At 49.0% G+C, this 26,710-nt stretch overlaps 4 protein-coding genes across 4 annotated transcripts; 2 read left to right on the forward strand and 2 right to left on the reverse strand.

The window, feature by feature from the left end:
• Positions 1-531: 531 nt before the first annotated feature.
• Positions 532-1,039, reverse strand: N7477_004229 (uncharacterized protein; the record flags this gene model as incomplete). The annotated part of the gene is made up of 2 exons (XM_056965892.1): positions 532-813; positions 872-1,039. The coding sequence occupies 2 exons, from the start codon at positions 1,037-1,039 to the stop codon at positions 532-534; spliced, it is 450 nt and encodes a 149-aa protein (XP_056822673.1).
• Positions 1,040-4,494: 3,455 nt separating this feature from the next.
• On the forward strand, positions 4,495-6,822 carry N7477_004230 (putative lipoxygenase; the record flags this gene model as incomplete). The annotated part of the gene is made up of 3 exons (XM_056965893.1): positions 4,495-4,751; positions 4,805-5,727; positions 5,789-6,822. Coding segments are annotated over 3 exons (2,214 nt in total), but the record flags the coding sequence as incomplete, so codon positions are not given.
• A 1,675-nt stretch (positions 6,823-8,497) lies between these two features.
• N7477_004231 (ABC transporter B family protein) lies at positions 8,498-12,666 on the reverse strand (the record flags this gene model as incomplete). Its single annotated transcript, XM_056965894.1, has 8 exons — positions 8,498-9,952; positions 10,000-10,172; positions 10,232-10,808; positions 10,876-11,476; positions 11,533-12,114; positions 12,292-12,407; positions 12,461-12,541; positions 12,601-12,666. 8 exons carry the CDS (start codon positions 12,664-12,666, stop codon positions 8,498-8,500), a joined length of 3,651 nt encoding a protein of 1,216 aa, XP_056822675.1.
• Positions 12,667-13,867: 1,201 nt separating this feature from the next.
• N7477_004232 (uncharacterized protein) lies at positions 13,868-26,421 on the forward strand (the record flags this gene model as incomplete). Its single annotated transcript, XM_056965895.1, has 8 exons — positions 13,868-15,414; positions 15,458-15,801; positions 15,889-16,067; positions 16,120-19,614; positions 19,697-21,660; positions 21,716-22,718; positions 22,780-24,692; positions 24,768-26,421. The coding sequence occupies 8 exons, from the start codon at positions 13,868-13,870 to the stop codon at positions 26,419-26,421; spliced, it is 12,099 nt and encodes a 4,032-aa protein (XP_056822676.1).
• Between the last annotated feature and the right edge of the window lie 289 nt (positions 26,422-26,710).

Consider the following 26,710-nt stretch of genomic DNA (forward strand, 5'->3'; position numbering starts at 1 on the left):
CTTGAAACGGTAAAACCAACCCCATACAGTAATTCACAGGTCCGCCGTTTACAATTTACAATTACGATTTACGATTCAGTCGAAAAGATCCAACTCGCAAATTCAGTTTAAACACATTCAGTTTAAACACCGGTCTTCTAGATCCACTCACGGAGAGCTGCGAGACTGGGGCTGCCCCCGGTTCAACCCCTCTACTGAAAAGTGAAAAGTGGACACTCCCGAGTCCTATAATAGGTTTTTGCGAGATTCATTTCCTTTGGATTTGGCTGTGCTTCGTGTTCGTGCAATCGAGACCGGTTTGGTGCGATCGGTGAGCGTTGTTTACGAGTATCAGAAGGATTCAGATGATGTCTTGATGATCACTTGATACTTGATTTTGTGTATCAAGTGTGAGCGATACTCCGTACTATTAGAGCTGGCGGTGTTCGGAAATTACTGTAGAACTGGATGTGGGCTACGAAGTACAGTCGGCACTTCATTTCCTACATATATAGAGTATATACATTAATACCATTTTCTCGTGCGAACGATTCAGCGCGAACGACCTTGCGTATACCAGGAGGCAGCAGCCTGCATCCCATCGTAATACAACCTCTCTCCAGCCATATTCGTCCGATCATAATATGCCTGGAGGCTATTCTGGCCCGAAGTAAAGGCCACCGTCATCTTGCCTAGCTGTGCATTCACATGGTACCCCTTCCCGGTAACAGAGGTGTTGACAAAGTCGTAGTCGTCGCGAATAGTAAACGACTGTCCGGTGCCGATAACGTGGCCCGAGATGCCCTTGATGGCAGGCGCGTCTACTACTTGTCCCTGGAAACGAGTGATCAGAATACGAATATACGGGATCTCACACATAAGCAATCCGTACATTGGACGTGATATAGCGCGTCACTGGGGAGCCATGCGACTCGCTACCATCTGGTCTGCCGGCCTCGATGAACTCTTCCACCCTGAGAGTATATCGGCCACGGTTGGTCACAAAGTTAAGCGCATCCGTGCGAGGATCGTGGCTTTGAATAATCTGTTCTCGACTCATAATGGGATTCAATAAAAACCTTTTGAAGTATGGAGTTGATGAGAGATTTATGGTCATCAGTCAATACAATTTTTGCAGGAGAAACAGTCCCATTTATGGTCGCCTTCTTCTCCTCCACAGCAGAGAGTTTAATTTCCCACCCCGCATCAATATGAGCGACCAGGATAAAGCAGTGATGTAGACGTGACTTCACGATCAGCTGCGCTGCACGAGGCTGATTTGGGTAGTGCAATGCTTTGCATTATAAGTTGTCATCAGCCTTGCTCGGCATCCAAACGCACCTTCGGTTGGAACGGCTGAGTCAAAGCCCACTTATATGCCTCTTGGCGTCTCCCTTATTGCGTTACTTAATTCTAATTATTATCATTCTTATTGTTCATTGTCCCTACCGAGGCAGGGAGGAGGGTCTTTTGGTGCCGTCTTGGGCATCTTGCAGTCTCCCGAGGGGGGAAGCTTTGCTGCCTTGGGTTCCCTATCCTCCGCGGAGATCCTGCCATTCAATCCATGCTCCTATCCAGTCATCCTTTAGCCTCGACCTGTACGACCAGACGGCACGGCCGGGTTGGCATTCCCGACCTGCTCTCGTAGTATAGGCAAGTTCGGCTAAAGAAGCTTCTTGGAGGTGCTACGAGCCAGCGACTTTTCATTCTAGTAGGCAAAAACCGGCACAAACGATACGCTTATATAAGCGAAACTAAGTTAACGTGGTCGGTAAGCGAGTGGCGCATGTAAGCGAGCGGCGCACCCGCCCACTTTTTCTCTATATCTTGACACTTTTATCGACCACAACGCCTTTATATTAATTAATCTCTAGCTTTACATATATTCCTCTTATGTCCGATCTGTCCGCAATTGGTACATTAGGGTGGACGCCGCGTCTTCGGTATTAGTGTGTCCTGCGGTAGTAGGCTTAGTGGAGCTAGTATTACCTGCGAGGGCTCCTTATAAGCTTCCTCGAGCTCTAATGCTTCTCGTACGGATAGACCGTCATCGTGGGCTATCTATTTGTTCTTACGAGCTCGCTTTTGCTTTTATATAGCGTTTGCGGCACGTAGCTACTTATTTTTCTTACTCGAGAAGTATACCGTTTTGTATTACGATCTGACAGCCTTTAATAAGCTAGTTTAGCGCGGTTTACGAAGGCGATAGCGGACTTTTTGAGCGTCGCTTTAAGAAAGCTTTAATTAAGGATGCTTACTTTAGAAGCTTATCGATATTCGCGGGCGTATATAGGTAAAAAGCGCTTAATTAACTACCGCGGCTTACGGGGGGTGTTAGCGTCCGAAGTTAAATATTAAGCTTCGATAGCACTTATTAAGAATTAATTGGCACTAATCCTACTGCTCGGAAGCTATTTTATATTATAGTTAGTTTATAGGCGTCGACGCGAGCTTATAGGTATATAAAAAGGAAGTTAAGTTTGTCGATATAGTTAATCCCGAGCCGTATCTTTTAGTCAATTAAACTGCCGTACGAACGCTTTAATATAGCGAAATATCCGATATTAAAAGGCTAAAGTAGATACGAGGAATGCGGCGGCATACAGATTAGAATAATATTATAATCTGCGCAGATTTAATCGAACTCTGGCGTTAGATAACTTCTGTGTCTGTTAAGGACTAAAAGGCGATATCGTCCACGCGTATGGTGATTTATTAACGGAATAAACTATTTTTGAAGCTAGCGAAGGCCTATCTCGTCAGTTATCTATCTATTTACACTAACTTCGAAGCGCTAGTCGGGTGGAAGGTCTTTAAACTATACTTAATTATATAGCTTACCTTTAAAGATAAGCGTTAGTGGAAGCGCCTACCCCGAAGCGTTAATTAACTTAATCGCAGTTACCCACTCGTGATTTCCTGGCTGTAAAACTGATCTCCGACCGTAGTATTCTGCTCGGGTAATCACTTTTTATGCCGTATATAGGCCTATCGCGAAGCCAGTCTCATCAAAGTTATAGATATCGTCCGCTAGGATACCGTATTCCTAAATTATGACTTATACGAGGTTAAACCACGCCCGAATAATCTTTGGATCCTCTTATTCTGCCCGCTAATAATTATATTGTCTAGAAAAGCGAGCTTTAAGCTCTAGATAGCGTTAGGTGAAGTTATATACCTATTTTTCGCCGACAGTCTGGATAGGGGTTAAACCGCGCTTCGCAAGCAGAATATTCGCTATTTCTCGTATATAAGCTTGCGTAGGGGCAGCTCCACGCGTATCTAGCGATAATATGCGTTCCTTTAGCACTTCCTCTTCAATTTAGGTTATTTTATGGTTGTTTGCGCGAGTATTCACGCGATTTGTAGTGCCAGCGATGCGGCGACGAAGGGTTGTCCGAGGAATATTAAAGCGACGTGCAGCTTCGATAACTGAGCGAATTTCTTTCTTTTGAATCGCTTGTATAGCAAGTAAGAGGCGACCTTCTTGCTGGATAGAATCCTGGCTTGATCCGACGCGAATTGGAGGCATAGTGCTTGATAGAATATAGGTAGGTGCATAGAAAGACGAAAAAGTGGGTTGGGTGGCCACTCGTTTACATTGGCCACTCGCTTACCGACCACGTTAAATTGGTGTCCTCATGGATTAGATAATGCCAGAGTTTTTCAATAGTATACACAATTTGACCGCCTTCCTCTTTCCAACAACCTATAGTAAGAAGCACCTGCTATCACAATTAGGATTAGATGCATCTTTCTTAATTAGAAAAGCTTGATTAATAGGCGTAATCTATGAAGATGAATCTTCATTTTAGGTATTCTATTTAGGGTGAATTGCGGGTGACCCACATGTCACCCCCATGGGTTGGCGGGTAACGGTTGAGGGTCCAGACCTCGGACACGATTGCGGGTTCTGGCGAGGGCTAGCATTAGCTGGGAATATAGCACAAGCCATCCACTACTAACGTTACGGACCCCTGGTTGCATGTAAGTCTCCCCCAACCATGAACCCCGTCCCCGCACCGATCTAGAACTTCCGCGATGGTGCAGAACGTTTTCGGGTGCTCCAAACTGGAGCCACACTGGATCTCCCAGTCTTTGGTCCAATCAATCCCACGGTATCGAAAAAGCAGTAGTTCGCCCATATTCGTAGCTGATTAGGGTTCACTGCGCTTAACTTTACGGTCAATGTAAGATACGGCTGCAACGCAGTATGTTACGTGAACCTTGGATGTTAGTTCGCGGCCACTGTCATGACATCACGAGGCAGTAGTCAGATTGATGAAATCCACACTCTTCTTTGGAGGCTTCGGCATATTTAAATCTTTTCAATTCCATGCACCGAATCATCGTATGTTGGATTACATCTTAGGTTGGATTAATTACATCTGAGAGTCTAGGCTAAGTAAGTTCGGCCTGATTTTGCCGAACAATACAACTCCGTTCCAGCAGTTATGGCTCAAAACGCTACGACATTGACTCCTGGCGTCGTGCTTGGCTATCCCGAGGTTCAGGGGAAATGGCCAAGGGAACCCTGAAAAACTTGCTGTCAATAACATTGACACCGGCGTATTGATCAATGAATTGGCGGATATTGAACTTTTGCCGAAGAAGCTCGAATCCTTGAGTGACGGGGAGAAAGAAGACTTCGAGCAGAACCCCGAGAACCTACATTGGAAAGCCTATGAACAAGGGCCGTCTCCAATTGAGGAAGGAACATATCGGGGGACTCAACTGGCGCTTACAAAGATCTATGATCTTATAGAACAGCGGTACTTGCATCGGACCTTTTTCGCTCCTCGGAGATGGCTAATATGCTCCACAGCTTTATATCCTTCATGGATACAGCCAATTTCGAACCTTTAGTTCCGTCGCCTCTGACCAGGGACGAGAAAGGCAAGTTCTTCGCCTTCACAGATGGCAAAGACGGTTACCCGCCCCATCTCAACCTTGCTGGCAATGTACCAGCAGCAGAGAAGGATAAAATCAACCAGAGATCAACACTTCAGCCAACTTCTCTTTTTAATAAGATGCGCCTGCTTCAGTTAGCCTCGCTCTTACCTAGCGTCGTGCCAAATAAATTCATAAGAGCAGCTGCTGATAGAACTGCATGGGTTTGGTTTGGGTCTCTGGGCAGACCCGATGCGGGGAAGAAGCTCGAAGATGTGGAAAAGTATAACAGGAAGGCTCGTGGGTCATGTCATAACGATATATTCGATTTTCCCAACGTGGGCGATTTGACAGATTGGTACAGCGATGCCCGGTTTGCCCAGCAGCAGTTTACAGGGACGAATCCTACAACGATCGAACTGGCTTCAGAAGGCTGGCTACAGCACTTTATCCAAGCCGCAGACGCACCAGAGGATGAAGCGGTTAAGAAGACCATCGCCGATCTCAGTAAAAGCTGTCGAAAGTCTTTGTACATGCAAGATTACAGCTACTTTCGCGAGGCTGCTGGGCTGGATCCGACCGCGGTAATCAAATGTGAGTTTGACGAAGCAGATGAGAAGGGCAAGAGCAGAAAAAGCTATCGGTATGGTTGCGCATCTGTGTGTCTTTTTTATCTCGATGATAAAGGCCAGCTTTACCCGCTAGCTATTGTTATCGACTGGCGGGGCAGTGCCGAGACATCTGTGACAATCTACAACCGGGAATTGATCAAGCGGAAGGATCTCCGCCCAGGAAGCGAAAAGCAGGACCAAAAACAGAAGATAACAGACGAGGCTCATGACTGGGCTTGGAGATATGGTATCCCCCCCAACCGATCATGTCCTCTACGTTGTTCACTGACTTGCCGGTTCGGTTATAGCCAAGACCTGCGTGCAATGTAGCGACTGGCTTCGGCATGAAGTCACCGTGCACCTTACTAATACTCATTTAATTGAAGAAGCCATCATTGTCGCCTCTCACCGGCAACTCGACCCGGACCACCCTGTTTTGAAGTTGCTCTATCCGCACTGGCAGAAGACCTTGGCACTGAATGCGGCTGCCCGAAACACGCTGGTTCCCCATATCATTGTTGAACTAGTCGGGCTTCAGGCAAACGAAGCCTATGCGTTTATCCGGCACGCGTACAAGAACTTTGACTTCAAGAAACGCTACGTACCCACAGATCTCAGCGAACGTGGGTTCCCTCCAGAGCAACTCGACAGTCCGAAGTTTCATAACTACGCCTACGCTAGATGCATTCACAGCATGTGGCATAAGATCAGGAACTACGTACAAGACATGCTTGCTCTAGACTACCCAGGACCTGATGCCGACCACAAAGTACTGTATGACGAACGCATTCAGGCCTGGTCTGCAGAGATGCGGAGCTCCGATGGTGCCGATTTGCCATATTTCCCGACCATCAGCACGTTTAAGGAGCTTCTTGACTGCGTGACCATGTGTATTCACATCGCATCCCCCCAGCATACGGCTGTCAATTATCTACAAAACTACTACCAGGCATTTGTGGTCAACAAACCTCCCTGCCTTTACGCTGAGCCTCCAGCCTCCCGACAGGGTCTGCTCGCCTACACCGAGAAACAGCTCATCGAGGCGCTGCCTATGAATCACACTCGGGACTGGCTTCTTGCTTCGCATATACCCTACCTACTCAGCTTTAAGCCGGGTAATAAAGAAAGCCTGATTATCTACGCTGCTTCAAAGTTTCATCTGTATTACAATAAGACCTCAGAGAAGGACCAGGCCATCGCAAAAGCGACCGGAAAATTCTACACAGCGCTTGCTGATAGCGAAGAAGAATTCAAAGGTTACGGACAAGCGACGGATGATTGGGGAACAGTACGGTACGAGGTGTTGAGCCCGGAGTGGACTGCAGTGTCAATTTTGATTTAGCCATGTCAGTATGACTGGTGTGCTAGGTCCGGTTGCAATCGTGCCAATGCAGCCATCACCTTACGTTCAACAGACAGAGATGCAAGGTACAAAATGTTACGAACCCGAACCCCGCTGCACTAACTGCTAGCGCGGAAGAATGAAGGAACACGGGACCCAATCAACTTGGGACCAACTGCAGGGATGGGGGTTAATCACCTTCACTAAACGTCGGAACGAATACGCCAGTGGTTATCGGATATATTTGTTATATAATTGGATATTCCCTAATTACTTATTTAACTAGTTAGTTAGTTACAAATTGCCACATTCAAGTATATATCTCTATCGCGCATTCCGCTGCGAAACTGTCGAGCGCTTGATCCACGTTTCAAGGACTACAGCCCATCTACAACGCAGTCCATAGATGGATCGAGCACCTGTTTCAGATAGGGGCTCGTAGCCTAATAATGTTCTATTCTTGCTCAACTAGAAGGTCAGTGCGGCGGTCGCGACGAGCCGAAGGATTCTCACCTGGTTCTCACCCTTCTCACCCCTGGTCGCGCAACATTTTCACCCTGTCTTTCTAATTTGAAATAGAATATATTTAATTATCACGAGGCATATGGTACATACGACCATAGGGTGTGGAGAACAGGGCTTCCCGTCCGCTCAGCCGTACTTAAGCCACACGCCGGCAGGTTAGTAGTTGGGTGGGTGACCACCAGCGAATCCCTGCTGTTGTATGTTTTTTGCTCGCCCTCTTTTTTTGATTCGTGTTTAGTGCCCTCGTCGCCCTAATTAATATTTACCCCGTCGCCCTGAACACCCTGAAGCCCATCTATTTTTCACCCGAATCCCTTTTTGTTTTCAAATTTGATACTCCACTGAATGGGACCGGAGGAGAGAAGGCACCTGCCGAATAAATATTGAATCAGGTCGAGTCCATTTAAGAAACGCGGCACAAGGCCGTGCTCGCCTTAATCATCGATACCCCTCCGGTGCTATTCCTTTCTCACCAGGCTTGTTTCTTCCTCCTACGAGGGAATGACTATCCAACATGGGACCATTATCTTTCCAAATACCCTCTGACCTCCATCTTGAAACTCATTCCTCGTGCGGAAGCTTTAAGTTTCTCAACCCGCATCACACCTCGCCCTTCACGACAGCAATGAAAGCAACAACATCGTCCCGCACCACCAGTAGATATTGGCTGGGTTACTGGAAAGGAGCTTAGTATGTTTATCTTGGAGGTTGCCATGACCTATTCGTTTTTGTAATATTCTTAAACTGCAGGTAGCACAGAACTACCCCTATGTAGTGCTTTTTCATTGGAAAAATCAACCGCAATACAATCTACTTTGTTGTGATATGTAAAATATCTTTAGGGGGACCAACACTGCAGCTAGTTTTAGTATGTTAGGGATCTGATTTGAGAGGGTATAGAGGCGCTTAGTAGGTCCTTGAAGAATAATGCCGTATTTTGCGCCAGTCTTCGAGATACAGAGAAGTATGAGATATAAGGAGACAATGAATGAATGAATGTTGCTTGCAGGGTTCATTCTATCACCGGTCTAGAGCTTGCGCTTGACACTATGATCACGTTAGTTATAAGAAGTAGATATGGCTCAGCGGGAAATATACCATCTGCCAATAAGCCCCCTTTCTGCGCAACAATTCATGATGCGTTCCGGACTCAAGAATCCTCGATCCCTTCCCCGAGGCCCCTTCTCCAAAGACAAAAATTGCATCGGCTTTCTGAATGGTTGCTAGTCTGTGCGCGACCGCAATGATAGTCATGTTGCGCTTGCTTGCTAATCTCTCCATAGCGCTTTGCACGAGACTTTCCGACTAGAGAGTCCAAACTGGATGTAGCCTCATCAAGAAGGAGAAGTAGCGGTTTTCGGATCAGGGCTCGCGCAATGCAAAGACGCTGTTTTTGCCCACCACTCAGCGAGGACTGAGCGTTGACGCCAAGTTCCGTCAAGAAGCCATCCGGCAGGGATATTATGAAGTCATAGATTTCGGCGTCCTTGCATGCTTGGATCATTTGTTCCTCGGTATTTGGGTTGTTGGGGGCTTGTAGACCGAGAAGGAGATTCTCACGGATGGTGCCTTCGAAGAGTTTCGGCTCCTGGGCGACAAGCGACAAAGCACTTCTGTAAGAGGGCAGTTCGATGGAACAAATGTCTCGGCCACCAAATAGGATGCTTCCCTGAGTGCAGTCATAGAAGCGCTCGAGTAGCGAGACAAGCGTAGATTTTCCGCAACCTGAAGGTCCGACAAATGCTACGAATTGACCACTCTCAATGGCGAGGTTCAGATTCACAAATGTCGGTACCTCCCGAGAAGAATATTGGAAAGAGACATTTTGCAGTTCAACAGAGGGACTCGGCGTGTACTCCGAAGAAGAGAGCGGCCCCACCGGAACATGCTGAAGCTGTCCCGCGGTGGGTAGCCGTGCAGCCAATATGCGATTGGCAGAAGCCTTAGCCTGGGCAATATTTGGACCAAAACTGAAGAACTGCCCAGCCGATTGGCCGCCTTGAATAATGGCAATATATACCACGAAAAATGCAACTGGATCATATTCGTGGGACGCGAGGAGCTGACCGCCGTACCAGAAGGCGAGCGCCATGGCACATAGCTCAACACTGTCGGAAAACGCAAATATCAACGTTGCGTACCACGCTTTCCGGATGGCCTTTTGACGCTGATCTTTCAGCAACTTTGAATATCTTTCCAAAATTGTATCTTCCATGGTTAGAGCAGTGACAGTTCTGAAGGCCCGGACCGCCTCCGTTGCGAACTTGGAGCTATCGGCATAAACTTCGGCATTTAGGCTCTCGAATTTGATCTCATATCGAATGCGCATGAAGGCAGAGAAAAATAAGAATGGCATGGCGGCAAAAAAAGTGACAGCTGCCAGCTTCCATCCAAAGGCGAAGGAGATTGCAACACATCCCATGATGTTGAAGATCGAAATAAGAGGGAAAACGCCAGTGGGACCAAACATCTCCTGTAACTGTTTTGAATTAGTGGAGAGTCTGGACATCAGAGTACCTGAGGAATTCTCCTCGCGGTCATAGTATGACACCGGTTTGGACAATAGGTTGTAGAAATAATCCATCCGAGCGTTGGACACGACAAACTGAACAATTAGCTTTGGTTGAAGTCCGTGGATGTATGTAGGCTCACCATCGAGATCGAATTCGACGAAAATCCTAGCATGAAATAGAAGGTCGCCATGGCAAGGGCGAGGATGAAAAACATCAACGCCCAGAAGTTTGCAGCGTGCACGAGCTTCTCGCCTGTGAACTGGAAAACCTGCACAAGTCTGGCAAATAGCCAACTTTGCAGGGAAAACCCGGCTATTGGACCCTGTAAGCGTATATCTGGAAATGTGCGGAAGAGTATGGTTAATACTTACACCCTGCCCCTACAGCCCCGATCAGCGTCAGTGCATATAAAACCCAATGGCTACGGTTCTCATAAATGAGCACCCCAAAGGTGTGGAAAAAGCCAAAGCCTCTTTCAGGCTCGGGAGGATCCTGGAAAATTTGCTCGACGGGTTCTTTTGTGGTGCAATCTTGAGGGCTGAGTTCGTCTTCTTTCTGGGAAGAAATCGAACCCGGCACGTCGGCTTCCATCAAATCTGTCAGTGGCTCCAGCCGTTGAGCATGAACCAAGCTATGGTATATTCCTTCCTTGTCTATCAAGTCTTGGTGAGAACCTTCTTCAACGTTATGGCCGTCTTTCATGACGATGATCTTGTCCGCGCGGCGGACGGTGGACAAGCGATGAGCGATCATGATTGTAGTGCGATCTTTGGACACACGATCGAGGGCTGCTTGCACAATCCTTTCTCCTTTGATATCGATCGAGCTGGTCGCTTCATCAAGAATAAGAATTTGGGGTTGGCTGACGATGCTTCGCGCGATGGCAATTCTTTGGCGCTGCCCGCCACTCAATGCGATTCCACCTTCCCCAACAGTGGTCAAGTAGCTCTATAGATGGAATAATCAGATGAAATGGAAATAAAAAAGGAATGTAGCGAAAAAGGTGTAACGATACCATGGGAAGGCGGTCGATAAATTCATCTGCAAAGGCTTGCTTGCAAGCTGCGGTGATGAGTTCCATCTTCACAGGCTCTGTGTCATTCTCCCACTGCGATCCGATCAGACCAAAAGCAACGTTGTTGTATATTGTATCATTGAACAGAAACGGCTCTTGCTGAACAAGTCCAATCTGGGATCGCCACCACTTCACATCCAAGTTATTGATGTTGTGACCTCCCACATGGATATGACCCGACGTGGCCTCTTCTTCTTCCTCCGACCGAAGTTGATACCATTGCTCAATCAGAGCGACAATTGTGCTTTTCCCCGAACCGGAGGGTCCAACCAGAGCCGTAGTTTTATTCCGCTCAAAGCGTGCATGAAATCCCTTAAGCACAGTCATTTCTGTTCGTGTTGGATAGGCAAATGTCACGTCCTGAAGCACGATATCAGCATGGCTGGATACTTCTGGCTCACGAATTCCAAGTGGATTATCCTGCTTGGAATCAATAACACCAAAAAAGGCACCTGATGCACTTATGGCCTTCGAGATAGCCATCAATGGCCCCGCAATGCCTCCCAAAATAGTGACCACGAGGAGCACAGAAAAGAATACCCTAAATGATTGTCAGAACTCGGCATCATAAGGATTGGAAAGATGGAATAATCATACGTGATCACGGTGTTAATATTAGCAATGTGACCTTCACGATACAGCTTCAACCCAAACCAGAAGGCCAGGGCGAAGCTGACATACATGGCAAAGAAGAGCATTGCCAGGTGAATTCCACTGACTAGAGACATGCGCAGGCCACGTTTTCGTGCTTCCTCGACCCACCGTGTATACTTTTTGAATAGCGGTTGCTCAGCACCCAGGGCGAACACTGTCCGAACAGAGCCGAATACTTCTGCGGCGAGGGCTGCATGCTTCTCGTCCGCTTTGTCCACACTCTGCTGCGCCTTGACCAGAAACGGCATTGTCAGGCTAAACCCAAGGATCACAAATACAATGGCCGCACTGACAACAAGCGTCAGTGCCCAGGAATAACGGAATGCGATTGCGTAAGCCGCGATGAGCAAGGCGAGTGACTGGAACAGAATGGCAAGTCGATCAGAAACACTTTGCTGGATCGTATTTGACAGCGCTGTAATCGCATGTGTGACAGTTCCGACTGACATCTCGTCCAGCTTGCTCACAGGAAGTGAAAAGAGAGCTTGGGTGTACTCCAGGCGCAAGGCCCCCGAGGCGCGAAAACTGATCAATCGAAAACAAATCTGTCTTGTCTCAGTAACAACGGAGCTATGGAGGTGAAAAATCACAGTACCATGGATATGTAAGTCAGAACGAATTTGCCGATAAACAAATACACAATATACAAGCTAGAAGAAGACGGTAAGTTCGCTGCCATGAGCAATAGAATGCGATATTTACCTGTCTTGGTTGACCGAAGACTTGAACGATTGCTCTGTGATACCCGATCCTGGAATAAAGTACCCGTTGAAGCTGCCGACCAGTTGACCAAAGACAATGTTCATCAACGGAAGAGCCTGGAATGTCATTAGTTGATCATGAGTACTGCTCGACATTTGCTCTAACGCACAATTCCCGAAGCCATGGCACAAACCAGGCCTAGAATCATAATATATATACCCCCATCAGAGGCACCATATGATAGAATCCTCTGGAGGAGGTGTGAGCGATAGTAGACAAAGCCAGGTCCATCAATGAATCAAAGCCTACCGCATAGCTACCGAGACTTGCTGGTTTGGCTGTCTCATCTTTTGACTTTGCTGAACGAGCGACCATATCTGGACTGGCGATGGAGTTATTCTCTGGCGATGTTGGTATGTCCTGCGTTTCGACACGATGCGGGGAAGCTGACGGAGAATGCATTTTCACCCTGTCAACCCAACGTTTTGATGCAAGAAACCCCTTTGTTTCTCGGTTGTTTGTCGAACAAGGGCTTCTGCAACATCTCGGGGTTCTAGTTTCGTGTGAGGAGAATTCTAGCTTCTTGTGTAACTGAGAAACTGAATTTACGTTTGAAGAACACCGCGGGTCATCTTTCGGACGCCAAGAATCAAGGGGGGCTCTTAGCGCTCAGATCCCAGTAAGACGCGAACCACTCAAGGCCGTCACAGGCCCTCAAGCAAGGATTAAGCTCCATAGTCTCAAAGTCATCAGAATTCTCTGGTTATTGCATTGGCCAAAATGGTATAATAAGGCGAGCGAGTGGTGATGTCAAGGTGTGGGGATAACTTAGAGTTCCGACGGGATGAAACCCTCTTTATTCTAGGACTTTCAGATTGCCAATCTCGGTAGCATATTGTGAAAATTATGGAACAAGCTCAATCGATGATGAATATACATCGTGAGTGCTTGGCAGAACGCAAACAGAAGCGAACATCGCCGGAAAAGAAGAAGCCGTCGTGAAAGATATTAATTTTAGATGTAGAGTTTACTGTGCGCGTCAAAGGAAGCTATTATGTTACATTGCCAATGGGCGTATACCAACGGTTTATGCGAACTAATCTTGATCAAGGCGCATTATATTTATCCCGAAACTCTATAGAGCCATAGCGAGGTTATTCGAAGGTGTAGCCCTGGGTACTATTGATGTCGCTGATATTCTAGTATAAGTTTTATTTCAACTCGCCTCTTGGCTGTCAATTACGAACTCCCTATTCTCATAGCAGGTACAATGCCGACGAGATTGCTCCTGCGTTGAAAAAAAACCCCCAGAACTACACAAGACAGCTACGGTTGAAGGACACAGGTATGTCAATATGGACCCCAACAGCATAGGTATATTTTCTGATTGAATGGACAGCAAAGTAATCTGAGATTACGGTACCAAAGCATCCCGAATACAGTATGAGGGCACCAACAGATCTCCCGGCCCCAAGGGCCATCACCCCACCGGGAGACTCATTGGAGGAAACATGGATCTCGTTCAACAAAGAACCCCTTACTCCGTCTCCATCGACCGAGGAGGAGAATGAAATAGATGGAATCTGGCAACAAGTGGCCGATCAATGCCATTGCTCCCCTAGAAGATATTGAAGATGTATATGACTGCACTGCCCTCCAGGAAGCAATGATAGCCCTCACTTTCAAAGACCCGAGAGCATACACCATCGAACACGAATATCGCCTTCCACGGGAGATTGACCACCATAAGCTGAAGGAGGTCTGGATTACGACGGCCCAAGCGAACCCGATTTTGAGGACTCGGATGATTCCAACTAGTCAGCGCGGCTGTGTGCAGGCAGTAGTGCGAGGATCCATTCCATGGCAGGTGCAGGACACCGACGACAGCATAAATGGTGAGATCACCAGCCCTTCCTGGCAAGCAGGAGGTCCGCTGGCGTATTTCTTCTTCAATGTCACCGAACATAAGCTGAAAGTGACAATCCATCATTCCATCTGCGACCACTGGTCTATGGCATTGTTATTGCGCCAAGCCGACGCAGCCTACAGAGGCGAGGAACTGTCTTCCCACCCCTTTCGGCCTCTAGTGGATCATGTACAGCGGACCAAAGACAAAGCCAATGATTTCTGGGAATCCATGTTCCGTGATGCTCACAAAGGCACGATGGGCGTGTTTCCCCAACTACCCATAGTGGGCCATGCTTCCAGGCCAACCGAGCGGCTAGAGAGATCCTTTAGCATCCAATCTGGCAATGGTTCCTCAAGCACTGTCGGCACCAAGATTCGGTTGGCGTGGGCAATCCTGCAATCGGTCTATACTGGTTCTGACGACACATTATTTGGAGCAGTCAACGCGGGCCGTGCAGTGTCCGTTGCGGGAATTGAGGACCTGAGCGGTCCTGCACTCGCTAGTGTACCGGTGCGCATCAAGCTGTGCGGGCAGAATACCGTTGCAGATGCCTTGATTGCAGTACAGGACGAATGGGCAGCATCTATGGAGTTCGAACATGTTGGATTGCAAAATCTGCTTCGCCTTGGACCTGGTCCAGCCGCAGCGTGTAATTTCCGGACCCTGATCTCGGTCGAGCCTCGAGATGGCCATCAACTTCCCGAAATGTTCTCCCAAAGTCGATCGACCCAAGTGACGTACGATATGTATCCTTTGGTCCTACGATGTCGTCCCTCGACCATGACAATGTGGATTGAGGCTTCTTTTGACCCGGCAGCAACCGATGTCTGTCAAATGGAGCGGATTCTCTCCCAATTCAGCCATATTTACGGGCAGATCGATACTCAACCGGGCCTCACACTTTCCAATATCAATGCCGTGAGCCCCGAAGACTTGAGCGATCTCCGCAGCCAGAACATCTTGACAAAGCGCCCTGATGTCGTGTCGTGTGTTCATTCTCTAATTGAAAGTCGCACGCGGCAACAGCCTCTTGCCCCCGCCATCAATAGCTGGGACGGCAGCTATTCATACCTAGCCCTCGATGAGTTGTCTTCAGCATTGGCTGACCGTCTTTGCTGGCATGGTGTTGGCCCTGGGGCATTTGTACCACTTCTCTTGGGAAAGACCAAGTGGATGGCTGTCGCCATGCTTGCTGTCATGAAAGCTGGTGCTGCGTTTGTGCTGTTAGAACCGTCATACCCACAGTCCCGATTACAGCATATGTGTGAAGCTGTTGAAGCCCCCCCTGGTGTTGACTTGCGGCTGGCATATTGATCTGGCGGCCCAGCTGGGGATCCAGGCGTTGCTTAACGTGGATACATTTGACTCAGAGCAGCTGAATTGCATTAATTCATCCCAAAAGCCCTCGGTCAGCCCACAGGATCCCGTCTATCTGACATTTACCTCTGGATCCACGGGAACCCCCAAAGGAGTAATTATTCATCACGAGGGCTTTGCTTCAAGTTCTATGGCCCATGGCAAGCTATACCACTTCACACCGCAGTCGCGTGTACTACAATTTGCCTCTCCAGCATTTGATTCTTGCATTATCGAATTTCTCAGTACGCTGATTCAGGGAGGCTGTGTTTGCATTCCGTCAACGGAAGACTGTTACAGTCATCTTGTGGAATCTATGAACCGCTTTGCAGTGAACGTTGCGTGCCTGACGCCCAGTGTCACCCGGATCATGAGCCCTGACAGTGTTCAGTCGTTAAAGGTTTTGATGTTTGTCGGAGAAGCAGTTCTGGCTAGCGACGTTGTCCGCTGGGAGCCCTTTGTACACGTTGGAAATGCGTACGGCCCCGCGGAGTGCTCAGCAGTGTTCAGTGTACAACCAAGTCTCAAGAGCAACGATCCAGCGAATATAGGATTTAGCACAGGGGGGATTTGGATGGGTCGTTCATCCAAAGGATCATCGGGTGCTCATGCCGCTGGGATGCACCGGAGAACTATTGATAGAAGGACCAGTCGTTGGCAAGGGTTATCTATCGAATCCCGAGCAGACGGCCCGGGTGTTCGTTGAAGCACCTCCCTGGCGCCTGGAATTTGGCTCCCCTCAATCTGGAAAACTATACAAAAGCGGAGATTTGGTGCAAGCTACCGGTGATGGCAGTTTCCGATACTTCGGACGGAAGGATACTCAGGTCAAGCTACACGGACAGCGTCTAGAACTGGCGGACATTGAGTACCATCTTCACAAAGCATTCCCGAAAGCCCGCCAGACCCTTGCAGACGTTCTCCGGTCCTCTGCCCCAAACAGTATCAATGATCATCGACCAGACGCTTTACTGGTAGCGTTTATATGTCTCCCTGCGTCTCCAAGTGACGATGGCAATCATCAAGCCGAGTTTCTCCCTCCAAGCGACGAGTTCTGTGAAGCATGTGCTGTGGCAGAGACCATCATGTCGGATGTTCTACCATCTTTCATGATTCCACGGTTTTACCTACCCATATCCCATGTACCTCTGACGCCATCTGGGAAGACCAATCGACGTTCCATCCAGGAGCAGGCCAATAAGCTGTCCTTGGAGCAGATGAAGGCATATCGAGCCGTGAAAATGCATCCGGAGGTGCCATCAACTTCTCGCGAGGAAAAGCTTCAACATATCTGGGCCAAGGCACTAAATCGAACTGTTGAAGAAATCGGCACTACGGAAAGCTTCTTTCGTCTGGGAGGGGATTCCGTTAGCGCGATGCAAGTCGCTGCAGGATGTCGCACCGTCGGATTGAAAGTAGCTGTTGCCGATATCTTCCAGTTTCCAAGCATCAGGCAACTGGCGGAAAGGATCCAAGATTCAGGGTCCGTCTCTTTTGCCTCGGTCGGGGAGGATGAACAAACGGAGGTGTGGTTTGAACTTTCCCCGATCCAGAAGCTCTTCTTTGAGCGAGTGCCAAATGGTCACAACAAGTTTACTCTCGAGTTCATTCTTCGGCTCGGTAAACCACTTCCACCTCCTAAGATTAAACGAGCAATTGAGAAGATCGTCACGACTCATTCAATGCTCCGTGCCCGTTTTGAACGACGAGCCGATGGTCAATGGGGACAGATTATTAGCCCTGATGTGTCTAGAAGCCTTCGATATAGAGAGCATCGGGTGCCCTCTATAAATGACCGTAAAGCTTTGCAGAAGATTTTGTCAATCAGCCAGAGCACGCTTGATATCGTCCAGGGAGTGATGATCATTGTTGACGTTATCGCTACAGACACTGGGGAGCAGTTCTTGGTGTTGATGGCCCATCATCTTGTGATTGACCTAGTGTCATGGCGCATCCTGCTGCAGGACCTGGAAGATATCCTCAGCACGGGCCGTACGATACAACCTCTCTCCATGTCATTCCAGCAATGGTCCCGGCTCCAACAAAGCTATGCCAGCGTATCTCTTAATCCCCGTGAAACCCTGAAGACAGAAATTCCACGTCCCTCAATGGACTACTGGGGCTCGGAAGTTGTCTTGAGTGCGAATACTTGGGCGGATGCAACGCGACGAACCATCACAGTATCGCAGGAAACAACAGAGGCGATAATCGGTGCTGCAAATGGCGCATTTCACACCCAGCCAGTGGAAATCATTCAGGCAGCCGTTCTTTACGCCTTTGTTCAGGCCTTTGACAATCGACCTGCACCCACCATGTTTACCGAAGGGCATGGGAGAGAACCCTGGGACTCAGAAATTGATATATCCCGTACAGTTGGGTGGTTCACCACTATTGCCCCTGTGTATTTGGATGTTAAGAAAGAGAACAACGTCAGGAGGGTCTTGCAGCTCACAAAAGACGGTCGCCGGAGCATATCCACTAACGGGTGGGCATACTTTGCGTCCCGATTTCTCCACCCTGAGGGACCGGAAGTATTCCAAAATCATTTCCCAATGGAGATTCTTTTCAACTACACCGGTCTTTTCCAACAATTAGAAAGACCTGGTGCCTTTCTTCAGATGACATCGGTCCAAGATGATTCCCTTCTCCCCATGGCAGCTGATTTGCCGCGCATGGCTCTCATTGATGTGAACGCAACCGTCATGAACGGCTCTCTCAACTTGTCCTTTATTTATAATCAACGATTACAGCACCAGGAACGACTAGAGCAATGGATCAACAATTGCCTACAAACCCTTGAGGAACTCCCCATGGATCTGCAGCAGGAACAGCGACTCGCTGCTGTCGATTTTCCGCTGCTATCACTTGCAAGCGAGGAGCACCTTCACAGCCTACTCCATCAGGTCTCAGGTCGATTCGATGTGTCTCCGTCTGGAATCGAGGATATGTTTCCTTGCTCGCCTATTCAACTAGGCATGTGGTTGAGCCAATTAAGAAACCCTCAAGTATACTGGTCGCATATCCGGTGGTCTCTGTACCCGACGTCAGCCAACTCCTCAATCGATATCACCGAGGTGAAGCAAGCATGGCAGCAGGTTGTTGACCGTCAACCCATCTTGCGCACTGTCTTCACTGATGGTGTCAAAGGGCACGGTCATCCTGTCCAAGTAGTTCTAAGAACTACCGAGGCAGACATCAAGGTGGTGTCGGGATCCGAATTGCGTGCGGAGGGCCAAGTTCCGTCTCTTTCGGACGAGTTCCTGTTGAATCCAAAATCGCCAAACACAAAGGGTCGCCCACCTCATCAGCTTACCATCGCAATTGAGCCTCATGGTGGAGCTTACTGCCAGCTGGCTATCCACCACATCCTTGTTGACGGTATCACGGAGCAAAGATTACTGTCAGAATTCCACCAAGCATGCAATGGGACACTAGACGCCGAGCCTGCGGACTGCTATAGCAATTATCTGGCTTATCTGCACACTCGGGACTCCAAGGCCTCGGAGTCCTATTGGAAGCAGTACTTGACTGATGTTCACCCTTGTGTTTTTCCATCTCTTGGATTGAAAGAGCATAGGACTGCATCACGCTCCCTAAAATCGTTGCCATTCTCAATGGATCATGGACAAGATCTCTACTCATTCTGCCAGAATCATGGCATCACCATTTCCAGTTTGCTACAAGTCGCTTGGGGTATTGTTCTTCGTGTATACACATCAAGCGAGTCTGTATGCTTCGGGTATTTGAATGCTTGCCGGGATATTCCAGTGCAAGATGCGCACAATATCTCTGGTCCTTTGATCAATCTTTTGATTTGTCGCCTATCTTTGGCTGATGAATCATCGGTCTTGTCAACGCTTGCCGAAAATCATGCGGCCTACGCCCAAAGCCTTGATCACCAACATTGCTCTTTGGCAGAGGTCATGCATTCTTTGAATCATTCGGGTCAACCTTTGTTCAACACCGCGATGTCGTTACAAAAGGACGCCGGCAGTCTGTTTTCTGATCAGTCTGAAAGGATTAAATTACAACCAGAAGATGGGATTGACTCAACTGAGGTATGTGTGGTTTACCTTTGGCAAGATCTTCACCCAACAACATGCCTTTGGAACAGAGAAGCACTCACTTACCAAATCACAGTATGACTTGACTATCAATATCACTGCGCGTGAAAAGACCATCGATTGTGATTTGACATACTGGACGCACGCTGTGGCTGAAGCTCAGGCTGAATTGGTGGCCGACACCTTTTTTCACATCGTTCTGCAACTTATTGATCCTGAAATCGTCAATCTAAGCGACATAAACCTGTCAATGGGGAAGAATGAGGATCAGATGCTTAGTTTCAATTACAACCTGCCGCAATCTGTACGATCTTGTATTCACACTGACATAGAACGAATGGCGACGGCGCAACCCACATCCCCTGCAGTCGATTCTTGGGATGGTCGGATCACATATGAGACCCTCGACCTTATCTCATCGCTACTGGCTAAAGAGCTGGCCCGGCTTGGTGTTGGTCCCGAGGTATTTGTGCCAGTATGCCGTGAAAGATCCCAATGGACAGTTGTCGCCATAATCGCCATTTTGAAAGCAGGTGGAGCATTCATCTTGCTTGACCCATCGCATCCAGCAGAGAGACTGCAAGAGATGGTGCAACTAGACTTCCAGTGTCCAGTTATCATCACTTCATCGAGGTACCTTGGACTTGCAGCCAGTCTAGCGCCGAACCCCATCATCGTGGAGGACCTTAGCCAAATATCGAATTCAGGAGCTCGAAAAGAGAACATACCATCGGTGGCTAGTCCAAAGTCCTCCGCATATGCTGTATTTACATCTGGATCGACCGGCAGGCCAAAGGCAAGCGTCATCGAGCACCAGTCTTTCCTGTCAGCATCAGCCGCGCATACCCAGGTACTTGGTCTTGACAAAAACGCTCGGGTCATTCAATTTGCCTCCTATGCGTTTGACGCTAGCATTGTGGAAATGCTCGACACGCTTTTGGTCGGTGGCTGTATCTGCATTCCCTCCGATGAAGACAGAAGTCAGAGACTGGGTCATGCAATCCGCGAGATGCGAGTGAACTGGACTCTGCTGACCCCCTCTGTGGCACGCATCCTAAATCCGCAGCATGTTTCGACCTTGGAAACACTTGTGCTCGGTGGAGAGGGTATGACTAGGGATGATGTCCGTCGCTGGTCACCACATTTACGCTTAATGAATGCCTACGGCCCTTCAGAATGCTCTGTCATTGCTGCGGCCCAGCCATCCCCGCAATACCTTTCACAAGATGAGTCTAATATTGGACAGCCTGTTGGTTGTGTCGCATGGGTGGCGCATCCAAACAAACCAGAGAAGCTTGTACCTGTGGGTGCTGTCGGAGAACTGCTCATCGAGGGTCCTATTGTCGGTCGCGGTTATGTTAATCGTCCGGAGGCCATGGCAGCGGCATTCTTTCCACATCCCATCTGGTTATCCAAGATCCGTGGTTCCCCAAAGGGCCTCTTGTACCGAACAGGTGACCTTGTGAGGCGTCTTGTGGATGGCTCTATACAATACATCGGACGGAAAGATCGTCAAGTCAAGTTGCGTGGACAGCGTATCGAACTTGCCGAAGTTGAGCACCACGTTCAGGAGTGCTTCCCTATCAACGATCCCGAAGTCTTTGCAGATTTGATCACACCAAATGATGCCAAAGATGCACACTTGGTTGCCTCCATTGTTCAACCAGAAGACAGTGGCGACGTTCAAGACTTCGAGGCGGCCGTGGAGCAAATGAAATCACGTCTTCGGGCAGATGTTCCAGCTTCTCTTATTCCCTCTGCATTCATTCCTGTCTATCAGGTACCACGATTGGTGAATGGAAAGATTGACCGAAAAGAACTGCGCCATGCAGCATCTCAAGCGCTACGAGCACAGATTGGTCGAGAAGCGACCAGCCACCACCTGCGACAGTTAAGAGAAATGACAAAGGGGGAACTTGCATTGCAAAGTTGCTGGGCTGAAGTTCTGGCTCGCCCTGCAGAGACGATCGGACCTGACGACAACTTTTTCCGCTTGGGGGGGAGACTCGATCGCAGCAATGAGGCTGGCTGCCACGGCCAGTGAGCACGGGATTCAACTAGGTGTCTCAGATATCTTCCTGAATCCTAAGCTCAGCGACCTCGCACTGAATTGCTCGCTTCCAGGGCCGAAGGAATGGCCAAACTCCGAACCAAAAGAATTGAATGGTTCCGTGCCCCCATTTTCAATGCTCCCGGCAAATCACCGGGAAGAATTGAAAGCACAGGCAATGGAACAATGCAACCTCCCGATGGAGCAAATCGCGGACATATACCCCTGTACCGCATTGCAGGCCGGTATGGTAGCTTTGACAGCGGAGCGTCCCGGGTCATATATCGCATACCATCGTTTCCGTCTAGAGCCAGATGTTAACCTGTCTTTATTGAAAACTGCTTGGGAGACGGTAGCAAAACACAACGGAATTTTGCACACCCGATTTATTCAATCGGAGTTTGGCTTTATGCAGGTCCTGGTACAGAATATCGAGCTTCACTGGATCTCGGGGGACATGAAGGAAGAGAAAAAGTTACATTGGAACGTTCTTCTAGGCCAGCCACTTGTGCAGTTCGAAGTCATCCCGGTGCTGAGCGAAGATCCCACTAAAGCTCAGCGACAGGATCTGATGATCACCATTCATCATGCTCTGTATGACTCTTGGTCACTGCCTCTCCTTGTGCACCGTGCACAAGAGGTTTATCAGGGCCAGATATTGGAGCCCTCCGACATGACTCCATTCAAAGATTTTATCAAATATTCCATGTCCCAACAAAAGGATGCGCTCAAACACTGGCGTCGTGAGTTCCATGAACTTACTGCCGAGCAATTTCCCACACTTCCCTCCTCATCATATCGGCCTCAGGCTTCGAAGCAAACGGTACGAACGGTTGAGACCGGCCCGGTGATGGATGAATGTGTCAGTCGAACCACCGCCATTCGTTTCGCATGGGCTCTTGTTCAGTCTCATTACCAGAGTAATGACGATGTGGTATATGGAATTGTGTCCCCTGGCCGAGCAGCATCCGTCAATGGCATTGAAGGCATGGCTGGTCCAACAATAGCCACGCTTCCTTTGCGCGTGAAAATCAATAATAATGCGACCGTCTCGCATGCCCTCAGAAATTTGCAAGAGCGGACAGTACAGCTCATTCCACTCGAACAAGTTGGGCTACCTGAAATTGCGGCCATCAGGACCCGAGGCCAAGCAGGCCTGTTCATTCCAAACCCTACTTGTGGAAGGGAGAGGAGAGGTTGAAAACTTGGGCACCGTCAATGGTCCTATGGAACCCATGGGAACATCATCCGGGGATTCTGCGTCAAACACCTACGCCATCCAACTCGCCGTCATGCTCAAGCCAAACATGGTGACTGTTGCAGTGTCCACTGATGAGACTGTCATTCCAGCATGGCAGGTGGAACATATGCTAGACCAATTCAGCCACATTTTGCAGCAGGTACACCGTCATCCAGCAAAGCTGGTGCACGAAATTGCTACACTGAATGACAAAGGTGTCCAGCAGTTGCAAGCCTGGAACGTTGGAATCCCATCACGATGTCCGGCATCGGTCACTGATGTGATTTCTCAGCATTGTGAGAGGCAACCATTGAGTTTAGCCGTCTCGTCTTCCAACTTCAGTCTATCGTATAAAGAATTAGACCTTCTTTCGAGCCATACCGCTAGACTTTTGCGTTTGCAGGGAGTCTCATCGGAGGTCTTCGTTCCAATATACTTGGATCGGTCATGCTGGACTGTGGTAGCGCTGTTGGCCGTGCTCAAGGCAGGGGCAGCCTTCGTCCTCCTGGACACCTCGCATCCACTAGAGCGGCTTCGGACTATATGCGAAGAAGTAAAGCCTCCTTTCATTCTCACATTACCCGAGCATCGTCACGAAGCCGAGGCTCTGTTCCGCAATGTTGTGATTATGCCTCAGAGCATCGAATCCGAGTGTGCATCGATGCCAGATTACAGGACGTCCCGTTTGGGCCCATCTCGTGCTCTTTATGCGGTGTTTACGTCTGGTTCAACCGGTAAACCCAAGGGAGTTGTGATAGAGGACGGTTCCTTTATGACAATGACTAAAGAAGTTTCTCGTCGGATGGGTATTGGTCTAGGTGACCGCGTCCTGAACTTCTCTTCCTATGCTTTCGACGTCAGTATTTTGGAAATACTCGGTCCATTGCTTGCGGGTGCTTGCATCTGCATTCTGATGGAGCCTGAGCGCAGAGGCCGGCTGACTGAGGCATTACAAAGACTACGACCGTCTCACGCCTATTTAACCCCGGGTGTATTGCGCGCAATGATGCCAAACGAGTTGGGGTCACTCCGGACAATCATGCTCGGTGGAGAACCCCTTCGGCCAAGCGATATTAAGCAGTGGGTGCCACATGCACGGATCGTATCCGGTTACGGTCCAGCGGAGTGCACGGTCACGTTTACTGTGCAGTCCCCAATCAACTCCAGTTCCCAAGGCGGGAATATTGGTTTCCCGATTGCAGGCGCCTGCTGGGTGACCGATCCACGAAATCCTGACCGAATCGCTCCTATTGGTGCTGTGGGGGAGCTTCTTCTTCAGGGGCCTCTCGTAGGTCGCGGATATTTGAACAGTCCAGAACAAGCAGCTACGAATTTCATCTCATCTCCAACATGGATGCGACGTGTTGGCTTCGCCGCTGGTCGAGAGGAAGGCCGGGTGTATCGAACAGGCGACCTTGTTCGTTATGAGAAGGACGGATCTCTCTCGTTCGTAGGACGAAAAGACCTCCAGGTCAAGCTACGAGGTCAGCGATTTGAGCTCGCAGAAGTTGAGAAGCGACTGCAGGAGGTCTGGCCCGAAGATCTGACAGATATCGTCGCTGAGATTGTGACTCCGATGGCTTCGATAAATTCCAAATGCTTGGTTGTCTTTGTCGCTTCAAAAGCTGCTGAGACGGCTTCATCGGTATCCACCTCACCGATCCCTTCCTGGAGATCGTTGCCACGACCAACTTTGCCGCCCAAATATCGAGTGTCAGACGTCAACTTGGTGATATCCTTCCAGATTATATGGTACCGTCTGCATACGTACCCCTTCGACGGGTACCTCGCAACTCTAGTGGCAAGATAGACCGAAAGCGGTTGAGAGACTCGGCGGCGAGCGCAACGCGAGTGCAGCTGCAGTCATTGTTTGCTGAAGCCCCTTCAGAGAAGCGAGTGCCCGCCATGGGGGAAGGAGCGGAAATTGCAGCACATCTGGGCGAAAGTACTTGATATTGCCGCCGACGAGATTGGCCCTGAGGACAGCTTCTTCCAATTGGGAGGTGATTCCATCTCGGCTCTCAAAGCCGCATCCAGGGCTCGGGCAGCTGGGATTGTGCATTCAGTGGAGAATTTGTTCCAGTGGAAAACAATCATGCGCATTACCCAACATGCTGCAACCGTGAACCCCGCCGATATCAAACATGGGATACAGACTGCAGCTTCTTCCTTGCGGTACCATACACCCTACTCCATGATTACGGATCACGAGCGTGCAGAACTTTTTGCTTCGTATTCCACACCGGGACATCCGTTGGTCAAAGAGAATGTGGAAGATATAATCCCGGCGCTCCCATTCCAAGTCTTCTACATAACCCACGCATCGCCAGTCTCCATGGCACACATGTTCCCAGCGGCCTTGGACATCGATAGACTGAAACGCGCGTGCAGCCAGGTTGTGGCTCACCACAGCATCTTACGCACAGTATTTGTGGAGGCCAATGGCCGGTTCTTCCAGGTGATCCTCCGGGAAGTCGGGCCTCTGCTGAATGTTGTTCACTGTGATGATCCAGAAGCATATGTTGCTCGAGAGTCCAAACAAAAGGGTCCACCCTCTACAGCCCAGGGTACAATACCAGTCAGCTTCACTCTCGTGACTAGCCTCGTCAAACAATGCTCTGCATTGATACTTCGCATATCCCATGCGCAGTATGATGGGGCCTCCATACCATTGCTGTGGGAGACAATCAAAAAAGCCTATCATAATGAGCCTCTCACACCGGCTACGCAATTTAAAGATGTCGCCTATAACCGAATTGGTGAAATGAACAAAGCCGACATTTCATTCTGGCGACGATACCTTGAAGGTGCTCCGTCCGCTGCTCTCGATCCCTTGAATCAAACTGGAAAGGCACGGATTTTGGACAATGACATAACCGAAAAGAGCCAAACGACAATGCCCTCTCTTCCACCGGACATGACTGTGTCAACGCTCGTGAAAGCCGCTTTCTCATGGGTCCTGTTTGAGCAAACTGCGCAATCGGATATCATCTTAGGTCAGGTTGTTCACGGACGTGAGAGTTCCCCTTTGGACATGAATACAGCCGTTGGGCCCTGCTTGAATCATCTACCTGTTCGAATCAGGATTGAACCTGACTGGACGGTTGAGAATTTCTTGCATCATGTTCAGGTACAGCAGCTACAAATCACTGCCCATGACAACGCATCGTTTGATGCGATCGCAGAATGTTGCACAGGGTGGCAAGCTGGCTCGAAAATGGCTTGCCTTGTTCACCACCAAAGCGAAGAAGCCACAGAGCCCGTCGAGATTGGTGGTGTTCGCTCGTCGCCTGGTTGCAATTGGGCCAGCTCCAAGTTGGCGCACGGTCAGCTGGGTATCATTTCCGTGGAACACGGATCCCAGCTAGAGCTCATGGTCTCAGCTACTGAGGAGAACATGGATCAGCATAGTGTTCAGTTCCTATTGGAGAAGCTGGTTGCCACCATTCAGTTGTTCTCGAAGTTTACCCAATGCCGGTTAGCAAGGGTGGCTAGCAGGATCCACACATGACGACCTTGTCTTGTCTCGACCGGCATGCTGTGAATTTGTATATGGGTGGAGAAATGTGGAAAGGGGTGACTGTGATGGGGCATGGCACTAACCCCAAGTAAAAAGCAACGTGGCTGCTTTCCCAGGCAGAATTGTGTTGATATTTATTTTTGATTTGAGTTAATTTGGATCTTTTATTGTTTTTTGGATGGCAGTGAGTGTTGACAGGGCCAGTGAGTATATCACTTTAACCAAGAGGTTTGGCAATCTTGTTACACCCCATCGCGCTAGAAATAGAGCATTGCAATTA

This window comes from Penicillium maclennaniae (genome assembly GCF_028827695.1).
Source record: "Penicillium maclennaniae strain IBT 15551 chromosome Unknown utg000004l:1.0-3007600.0:1.0-3009580.0, whole genome shotgun sequence".
NCBI lineage: Eukaryota > Fungi > Ascomycota > Eurotiomycetes > Eurotiales > Aspergillaceae > Penicillium > Penicillium maclennaniae.